Source organism: Hydra vulgaris, chromosome 02, assembly GCF_038396675.1.
Source record: "Hydra vulgaris chromosome 02, alternate assembly HydraT2T_AEP".
Classification (NCBI taxonomy): domain Eukaryota; kingdom Metazoa; phylum Cnidaria; class Hydrozoa; order Anthoathecata; family Hydridae; genus Hydra; species Hydra vulgaris.
The window spans coordinates 22,562,739-22,573,336 of NC_088921.1; the positions used below are offsets into that span (position 1 = coordinate 22,562,739).

The 10,598-nt window shown below is 30.8% G+C and overlaps 2 protein-coding genes across 2 annotated transcripts; both read right to left on the reverse strand.

The window, feature by feature from the left end:
* Positions 1–7,677: 7,677 nt before the first annotated feature.
* LOC136075932 (protein FAM200A-like) lies at positions 7,678–8,136 on the reverse strand. Its single transcript, XM_065789381.1, has one exon. It carries the CDS (start codon positions 8,134–8,136, stop codon positions 7,678–7,680), a length of 459 nt encoding a protein of 152 aa, XP_065645453.1.
* A 27-nt stretch (positions 8,137–8,163) lies between these two features.
* Positions 8,164–9,408, reverse strand: LOC136075933 (SCAN domain-containing protein 3-like). The gene has a single exon (XM_065789382.1). It carries the CDS (start codon positions 9,406–9,408, stop codon positions 8,164–8,166), a length of 1,245 nt encoding a protein of 414 aa, XP_065645454.1.
* Positions 9,409–10,598: the final 1,190 nt, after the last annotated feature.

The window sequence follows — 10,598 nt, forward strand, 5'->3', positions numbered from 1 at the left end:
GACAATAAAGAGCTGGCTGGCCAATTTGTTGCACAACTGAATTAATAGAATAAGTCTCAAAAGACCAAATAGGATCATAAGACCAAGTTGCTCTTTTGTAGCCCCCTTCTAGCTCACCTGGAGCATACAAGTAACAAACTTTTACACCAGGAGAAATCAAAATTTCTTTTCTTACAGTTAACATTAATAGGGTTAAGATTGTTTTTTCTATTTTTATTACATCGAATGGTTTTTTACCTAGTAAGCGTTTTTTAACAAGCGTGCGGTTATAACGTTCAACGATGGACTGTTCTCAATGATTTCCAGCAGCAGCTCGCCTAATCTGGACTTCTTTTTTTTTATAGAAGTTTTATAGTAGCTTCTTTAAATCACTTCCAGCATCAACTTGAATAAGATTAGGCCAAGTAAGAGGGCCACGCTTATACATTTTTGCAAGAGCTTTTGAAACATTAGCAGCTATTTTTTTAGTAATAGATTCAGCGTCTTTATAACGGCTAGCTGCGTCAAAATCCATTATTGTATATTTATAAGTATATCGACCAACTCTATAATGAGGTAGATAAAGCAAATCAGCTTGGTGTACTTTATTAGGATGAGTTTTGTTAACCATTGCTCTCGGTATATAGGTGGGGGCAGGTCAATAAATTTGCCGTATTGCTTGCTTTTTAACCCATTCACCAGCTTCTTTGTTAAAAACTTTTTCTGCAACTGCAAGCTTTTTAATAGCTGAAAGACCGCGCCAATACCCATTTGAACTATAATAAATCTTAGAAATCTCCACTATAAATTTATAATTAGAAAGACGTGTCTACAATATAAAAATTGAAGAACTGTTAAAAAACACAATAAGCAAACACCTCGTTGAGGTAATAAAAGATAACAAAGAAGAACTTGATAAGTATGTAAGTGAGTTGCAGGGTAAAAAGAGGTTACAGCTCCGTTTGAGGTTAGCTAGGGTTAGCAGCATCAAGCGCACGTATGAAAATGTATCATACCTAGAGTCAGAAATAAAAAAAATTTTCTGATAAAGTTATTTTAATGATTGAACTATTACCTCGCAGTGAAAAATATACTTTATCAAATTCATTTTATCTTTCGATATATTTCCTTGTTATTTCTGCGTCAGGAGTTAATATTTGCCTAATAGCGATATTAGCTCTTCTTTATAATTTATTTTTATCTACAAGGACACCCTTTTTCAATAAGTAATATTACAGTTTCAGGATATTTCAGAGAGACATATATGTTTAGTTGTCCACTAGGTAATATCAGCATGAATACCATCATTAACAGTGACACATGTATATCTATCCCATGGGTGACCAGCGTTATGTAGCAAAGTAACTATTTCTTTTTGTTTTTTTCTTACCGCTAAAGCTACAATGCTATAATCCCACTTACATTCTTTATCAGTCAGAAATTTTACAATTGCTAATGGCCCAATATGCACAGCTTTTTGAAAAGCTTTAACTTGCCAAGTATGCTATGGTAAAGATACTTTACAACTTCAAGCTGGTTAAAACTTATTGCTTCAATGAAAAAATTAAAAAAAAAGAAATTTTGCATTGGGCTGACTTTTTGTGTTTTATTTTAAAAACGTTTATTTTCTGTGACATATTAGCCTATTAACCCACCTATAACTGCAGATCCTGCGACGAATAAATACTTATTTGTTTTTTGTTCTTTGCTTGGTTGATAAAAATCTTTGAGTTATTGTTGTGGAGTTAATTTAAGAAGTTTGTCATTATCAGTTAAACCTTTTTCAACAATCATTTTGCGATAGACGGCTTTCTGCAACATATTCGTTTAATCGAGCTCGACCTTCTCCTTCAGCTTGGAGTCGAGGATTAATTTTATCAATAGCTTCAGTTCGTTTTTGATTTCACACAGTTGTAGCTTTTTGTAATTTTTCAACAGCTTTATTATGTCTTTTAGATTCTTCAAGCATTTTTGTGCTTTTATCTACTTTAAGAGCCTCTTTTTCTTCAATTTATTATTTTGAATTTTTCATCATTGTTACATGTATCCATTCATAATCTACTAGTTTTTGTCAAAGAACTTCTCCAAAAACAAGAAAAACTAAGAACTTTCTAATATCACGCATTTTAAAGTCAAGTTCAGTCCGTTTTGCAATCTTTAACTTTTCAAAGATTCAAACTGAAGCTGCGAGTGTTTCAGCTCCTACAACAAAGCTGTGATATAATACATCTGCAGCATGCTTTTTAAAAGAATCTAGCTAGTTGAGAGGACCGTAGTAGTGGTTGTTCCAGGTGTTGTTGACATTACTTTTGATCCACCTAAACCAATTAAAAGGTTTAAAATAGGCAAAATCATTGCTCTAAATAAGAGCTAAATATTACTCCAAGAATTATTTCAAGCATTAGATAAAATATGCTACGAATATCGTGAAGTTTAGCTACTATTATTAATTCGGTCATTTTCCGCCATTTTTAATTTTACATTTCTCTTTATAAAACCAAGCCTTTAAACGTGTGAATTCTAAAAATAAGTGATTTAGTTAATCTCAAGGTGAGGAATTTAAATATATAAATAAAAAACTCATTTTATAATTAAAAAGTACCTAAATATCAATTATAAATGTTAAAATAATGGACACCTGCCACTGTAAATTTTTAGGTGTGCGGTAAATTTTTTAAGCCTAAAATTTCAAATTAGGTCATTGTATGTTTGAAGAACATTGTGTGAAAAAATCATTTATGCCAAATACATAGTTTTGTAAATATTTTACTTTTGTACGAAAAATGTATATATAATTGCAGGGGCGGACCACGATTTTTTGGTGTTTGAGTTAAATAACTTCCAGCTAAGTTCTATACTTCAAACTTTTGTTCATACTTATGTCATTTAATTATGTCATTCATGAGTAATTCCATGTCAAAACAACCAGGCCATGCAACCCTATGTCTTTGGATTTTTTTTATATTTTTACCATAGTTAGTACATTATAAAATAAGATAAATCCCAAAATTTCAAGGTCTAACTTGTGTTTCTGAATGTTCATACTTATGTCATTTAAGGATGTTTTGCAAAAAATTGCGCTGCGAAGAGCCTGGGAACAAAAATACCCTAAAAAGTAGAAATCATCCGCCCAAACGTGAAGGGAATTGATTTTTCCAAACAGAAAAATTACTTACTTTAATAAGACTAAAAATTGTACATATTTTTAAAATTTTGTCAAAAAATCATTTGGCATTCAAAAGGTATAACCATGTAAAGTTTACAACCCCCTCAAAACGAGAGGGGTTGTTTAATTAGGTATGATTTCTAAACAAATCATTATTTTTCAATGAAATTTTATTACCTTAAAGAAATTTCTACCTAATTTAGGATATTAGAATTCATATTTCAAAAAATTAATTTCCCCCACGTTTTAGATTTCTAACTTTTAGGGTATTTTTGTTCCCAAGTTCTTTGCAGCGCAAATTTTTGCAAAACATCTTTAAATGACATAAGTATGAACATTCAAAGGTTTGGAGTATAGAACTTACCTGGAAGTTATTTAACTGAAACACCAAAAAATCGTGGATCCGCTCCTGAATTAAACGTGCAATTTTTATTTCTTTTCCTAAGAGTAATTCCATTTCAAAACAACCAGGCCATACAACTATAAATTCTCTGATTTTTTTTTCAATTTTCGCCAAAGTACTTTAGGAAAAAATGATAATTCCTACCTAAATCTAAATCTAAGTGGTTCTCAAGTTATGAAAGTTTTTTTAATGTATTTTTTGTTTCCTTTTTGTTCCTTGGTTCCTTGTCTTTTCCAGTTATCAAAGTTTAATTGCTGAATTCAGACATATTCATCAAATTCAAATGTTGCAATTAGTTCTACATAAATAAAGTAATAAATACTTGTGCATTTTTAAATTTGCAAGTATAACATTTTTTAATTCATTATCAAAATGATTTCATGTGACATTGGTAAAGCTTTGAAGTCAGAATGCCATATAACCTCATATTCTAGAAATAAAGAGATTTTTTTACTACATGACCTAGACACTGATACTCGTCAAAACATTTTATGGAGGTCTGAGTTGCGTGCTTGTGAAGAATTATTCAGCATTTGTAATCACCATTTTCACTACTTTGGAAAAAGATTTGAAAAGAAAAATGGCAATTGTTGTAATGTTTATAAAGTGCATAAAAAAAAATGAAAGGTAATTTGATTTCAAATATATTTTATGTAATTATATCAAAGAAACCCTTCTTTAATTTTCAAATTGTATTACTTTTCTGATTGATGTGGAGGACAGTATAAAAATTTTCAAAATCTATGCCATCACTCAGAAGATTTTTTATTGAAAGCTGAATGGATATTTTTTGCAACCAGTCATGGCAAATCTTCTTGTGATGCAATAGGTGATACAGTAAAACGAACAACAGCAAGAAAACCTCCAAAGAAAAATCAAATACTAACAACCGATGCAATGTTTGAATTTTGCACTCAAAAAACGCTCACAATAAAGTTCTTTAAAATTGATAAAGGAACTATGGTTAATGTTAGAGCTACATAAAATAAACGATTTGAGAAGGGAAAAACAATACCAGGAAGTCGAGGATTTCACCATTGCATACCAGTTTCGAAAGCATCTATGTTATTTAAAAAAACTAGTAACAATATAAATCCAAAATCTATTAATATAACTAAAAAATCAAGTTACCAAAATTTAAGTTTAATAAATTTTGACCTAATGCAGAAATACAAATATTACGCATATACATATGACTCGTTTTGGTGAATTGCAGTAGTTGAAGAAAAAGATGAAGAATATAATGATATAAAAATAAAGTTTATGCATCCACACGGTCCATCTGAACAGTTTTTCTGGCCGAAAAGGAATGATTATTGATGGATACCAATCACCAATAACATTTTGGTGCACTTATTAATGTAATAACATTAATAAGTGCACCAAAAAAAATATTAGTTAAATATGAACTTTCAAAAAAGGATTTTAACAAAATTAATAAGTATATATTTGTAAATCAATAATTTTTAATGGATATATTATAAAAAATTGTATATCAATTCAAGTATGCATCATTTTTATTTATTTTGAATACTATGATAAGCGAAATATGCTATATATGCTTTTTTTGTAATATTTTTCATTTAATTTTTAAACTATGTATTTGGCAAAAATGATTTTTTCACACAATGTTCTTCAAACATACAATGATCTAATTTGAAATTTTAGGCTTAAAAAATTTACTGCACACCTAAAAACTTTACTGGGGCAGGTGTCCATTACTTTAACATTTATAATTGATACTTAGGTACTTTTTAATTATAAAATGAGTTTTTTATTTATATAGTCAAATTCCTCACCTAGAAATTAACTAAGTCACTTATTTTTAGAACTCAAATGTTTATAGACTTGGTTTTATAAGGAGAAATGTAAATTTAAAAATGGCGGAAAATGACCAAAACAATAATAGTAGCCAAAATTAAAGCAACCATTACTCACGAACCGTTGGGAGTTAGACCTTGAAATTTTGGGATTTATCTTATTTTATAATGTACTAACTATGGTAAAAATATAAAAAAAATCCAAGGACATAGGGTTGCTTTAAAAAAAAAAAAAATGGTTGTTTTGACGTGGAATTACTCTCATTGCTTTTGCTGTTATAATTGGTTTATTCCCTAAAAAAGTCTAAAACTTTAAAACCTTCTACTGTTAATTTTGATGGTTGTGTCCGTTGTGTACGCTTTTGCCATGTCAAACAACTTCTTTCAATTGTATCACCAACTTCATACTCAAAATAAATATCACCATGGTTATTTTTTCCAAATTTTGTATCATTATTTATATAACTATAATTTGATATAAATCTTGCTCTTCCTAAACTAAAATTATAAATTAGTGTTGCATACCATTGTTTAACTTTATTAGGGTCAATAGGCAGCATATCCAATCACTCCATTCAGCCCAATCACTTTTCTTACCCCAATCCACATCACTTTTTTCAACTAATCGAAGCCATCTTCCAGAGAACTGCAAATTTGATAGTAACTCCTCCTTCAAATACTCCAAATTATTCACTCAACAACATCGCTTTGCAATATGAGACTGTTTATAATAGAATAGCTTTAAGTTTAAATAGTAGCTATGAAATCTAATTAAATCCTAATCGGGATTTAATAACCAGGCATGGTCCGAGAGGAGATATAGCAGTTAATCTTAAGCCATCAAATAATGCATTTCCTTCAGGTAACACATTGCTTGTTCGTTTTCGTACTTTATTATCTAACATGGTCGTTGTCCGTTTACTATTTGACGTTATTTTAACCCAAGGTACTGACTTAACTGCAAGGCTTGTAGCAATTTTAGGGCGTGCTATAATTCAAAAGTCAGTAAGAACGCTAGGTCAAGAAGTTCAATCATTAACAAACTATGGAGGTTACTGGAGCGTTCGAGATCTGTTCCTCCCATCAACTCAGCAAGTTTTACCTGACAGGTTAATGCAAGGTTTTGATGATCAAGCTGACCCTGGCAGTTTAACCCTCCTAAGATCAGGATCTTTAACAGGCAGCGCTCCTGGAGCCAACGCTGCATTTTCTCTCGCTTTTGGACAAGGCCCAGCTCCTAATGGGTCTAGGTACTGCACCCCTCTTGACTTTGAACTTTTCAATACAAAAGGACCATTTCACCCATCAAGTTTCGGAGATCAATTAGAATATGAAAATATTTTTAGTGACCGTACGCAAGTTATTATTTCTACAGACACTTCAACAGCTCCAAATTGTTTACTCAACAACATCGCTTTGCAATATGAGACTGCTTATAACCCACAGCTTGCTAATGAAGTATCATATGGTAGCATAAGCCGCTTCGGGCTTGCTTTTGATCAAATAATACGTCACCGTCGTGTTCAACGTGACGCAACTCAAACCTCATGGTTTTTTGATGTAAACATTTCATGCGAGAGTCTTAAGTACGTTCTCATATACTGTCCTGAATCAACTAATTTTGCAAGACAGCCTAAAAATCTAACGCTGTGATGATTATTATAAAAGTAGATATCCTAATAAATGGACAGTCTAACCGTCTCTATTCAAATGGAATGTTGCCATACCAATTTTTCGAAGAAATGTACCGATGTCTTACTGGTTCTTCTGTAACTTAAGTAATGAAGCCAATATGTTAAATATTGAAGATGGTTTTCAGGCAGTGAGACCTAACGGATTTTATTTAGGTACCCAACAATTTTAAGCTATTGATTTCAGATATGCAAGCGACCAGCATTTATCCGGAAACGGTCAAAAATTAGAAAGCACAGGAGATAGTATCCAAATAAATATTTCACGAACAGCTGGTACTGGTTCAGTAGAAGTTGTCGCATTCCTTGTCATGGATGTTGTTGCTCAGATCGAGCAAGGACGTTTCCGTAGTGTTGCATATTAAAAATTAACAAATACAATCAACACGCTGCTATTGTTATAATCCAGTGGTTCCCAACCTTTTCTAACCCGTTCCCCAAATTATATATCATAAGATCTCCATGGACCCTTTTACTTTTAAAAATTATTACAAGGCGAACATTTTAATAATGTAATTTTTATTCATCAGGACAACATTTTATTCAAGGTATTTTTTAATAGAATAGACTATGACCCAAAAATATTTTATCTTAGTTAATATATGATACAAAAACTGGTCAATGTGAATTCTGGCACTGCTTACCAGCAATTAATATCTGAAAATCTAGCTTTGTTTTTGATAGAGCACATCTAATATCTGCATCAATTTCAAGTCTATTTCTTTTTTTGGTTTTTATAGATAACATGGCTGAAAACCCTGCTTCACACAAATATGATGTTGAAAAAGGAATAAGGGCTTTAAGTGCAATTGTTGAACACAATGGATATGAATTCCTCATTTTCAACCAGAAGTTATTTAATGGTGTTATTTTGAAGTGATCCTTAGCAGTGGTATCATTCTTTAACTCTATAAATTCTTCTTGTGCTTCCTCATTCACATTTTTCACATCACAAGAAAATGGTGATATAATTACTTCACTGCTCAAAAGGTTCACATCTGGAAAATAGTTACCAAATTCATTAATCAAATTATCTAGGTGACAAAGTATTTCTATCTTTAAAACTTCGGGAAGCATGTTATTTCCAATTACGCTATTTAAATTTTAAAACATTATCAAATTTCCATTATTGATTCTAGTCTTATACAGTTTGAGCTTTTCAATAAATGCCTTCAGTTTATCCGAGTGTGTTATGACATTAGCATTTTTGCCTTGAAGTTGCAAATTTAACTTGTTAAAATGACCCACAATGTCCACAAGATAAGCAGTTGTTATTTCAAAATTGTCAAATTCAAAATATTCTACCAGTCCACTTTTCATTTGACATAAAAATTCTTTCACTTCGTTTCTAAGCTTGAAAAATCTTTCCAAAAAATTTCCAGCAGAAAGCCATCGCACTGAAGTATAAAACAATAACTTATTGTGTTCAGCATCTAGGTCAGAACAAAATTTTGTAAAAAGTCGAGTGTTAAAAACAGAAGATTTTATATGATTCACTAATTTGACCAATTGATTAAATACAGTTTTCAAACTGCCTGGCAATGTTTTGGTTGCCAAAGCCTGTCTATGAATAAAACAGTGTACACCCACTACATTTGGAGCAATCTCTTTTATCCTAGTCTGCAATCCAGACTTACAACCCATCATGGCAGGAGCTCCATCAGTAGTAATTCCTAACAAATATTTCCATTGTAATTTATTGTCATTGAAAAACTGTTTCATAATTTCCATAATATCAGCTGCTTTTGTTGTTGTTTCAAGGAAAAAAGAGAACAAAAATTCTTCTTTGAATTTATTATTGTGAATATACCTACAAAATACAATTAATTGTGCCATTGAACTTACATCTGTGGACTCATCCAACTGAATAGAAAAATATGGTGATTCTTTAATTTCATTAATAACATTTTCTTTAATATTTGATGAAATGTCAGTTATACTTCGTTTGATTGTAGTATTTGATAAAGGTATATTATCTATCTTCTTTACAGCTTCTTCTCCAAATAATAATCTAACGATTTCTTTTGTACATGGAAGTATAACTTCTTCAGCCAATGTGTGAGCTTTTTTCTTCTGTGCTTTTATATATGAAACCTTATAAGATGCTTCTACTATATTCTGTTGAGTTTGGTGAATAATCCCAGTTTTATCCAACTTACACCTCTTCAGTGATTCAAATTTTCTTTTGAAATAATCAGAATCTTTTGTTCGAAGATCAGGATGGCACTTATTCAAGTGAATAGCAAGCTTTGAGGGTTTCATAGAGTCATTTCCTAGTACTTTATAACAAATAACACACTGTGGGTAGCAAATGGTTTCTTTTAGCATGTAGGTAAAACCATATTTCATATATTCATCTGATATGACCTTTTTTTACTTTTAGACATCTAAAGAATTTAACAAATAATATAATATAATGTAATATATTAACTCGAGATTTGTATAATTCATTTGAGAGAAGTATATTCTCGACTATTCAAAGAAAATAATACAAATTACTTTCTTTCAAACCAATTAGTTAGGAAAAATACTTTTACCATAAGATAAGATAATTTTATATAGCATTTAAAATTTACGGATGTAGGAATAATATAAAGTATTTATTGTTTCATAGTGGTCCGCAAGTCATTGACGGTTAACCTCGAATTGGCTTACACAGATTTTGTGCAACATATGTTGCCTAGCATGAATTACATTTTGAATTTAAGAATTATTTTTTTCTTTAAGACAGAGAAAAATATCAATATAAAATTCAATAACTCAAATTTATTTTGAATTTACGTTTACCTTGTGGTCCGTTTCAAAAGTTCATATGGACCCCCAGTGGTCCATGGACCACCGGTTGGGAACCACTGTTATAATCGATAGCCTACTCTCCATGGAATGGCCGCTTGATAGTACTAAACCTTGGAGGGGAAAAGTTTTCTAAGGGAATTGCTAATAAGCAATACAAAGCAGTGATGCCACTGAGGTGTATAAAATTTTCTGGAAAGTTGTAAAAACTTCCGAGGCCAAAGTGTTATAAAAAATGGCGTCAACAAAGGTGATAGCGTCAAGTGGCGTTAAACCCTATGCCAAAAAGTTTTCGAGGGGTGAATAAAGCTAAGTGAATTCAAACCCACATTTTACTACTAATACTTTTGTTTTTATAAATCTTTTATCTTTTTTCAAACTTTTACTCGCTGAAAATAAAAGTTCGTTTGAATTGTATTTACCCAAAAGCTTGGAAGCTATGCGATCTTTTCTTCGCACAGACGCATCTTTAAACATAACTGAAGGGCGTCCACCTTAAATTATAACAATAATTTAATTATCATAATAACAATAGAAATAAACTGTATAAATTATAATAAATTTTATTCATAGTTAAAGTAAACATATCACAGGTTTTCATTTCAGATTTTTGTTTTTTCACTCAAATATAATTTTGTCTAACCAAATTATGTTTCTTTTTTCAAATACTACACTTGTTCTATTTGATTTTTTACACTTTTTCTTGGCTGGATAGATGAATTTTTAAATAATTATCAAATTATTTT

Coding starts and splice junctions, on each gene's coding strand:
- LOC136075932 (XM_065789381.1), bottom strand. CDS start 8,136: ATGCTTCCCGAAGTTTTAAAGATAGAAATACTTTGTCACCTAGATAAT.
- LOC136075933 (XM_065789382.1), bottom strand. CDS start 9,408: ATGAAATATGGTTTTACCTACATGCTAAAAGAAACCATTTGCTACCCA.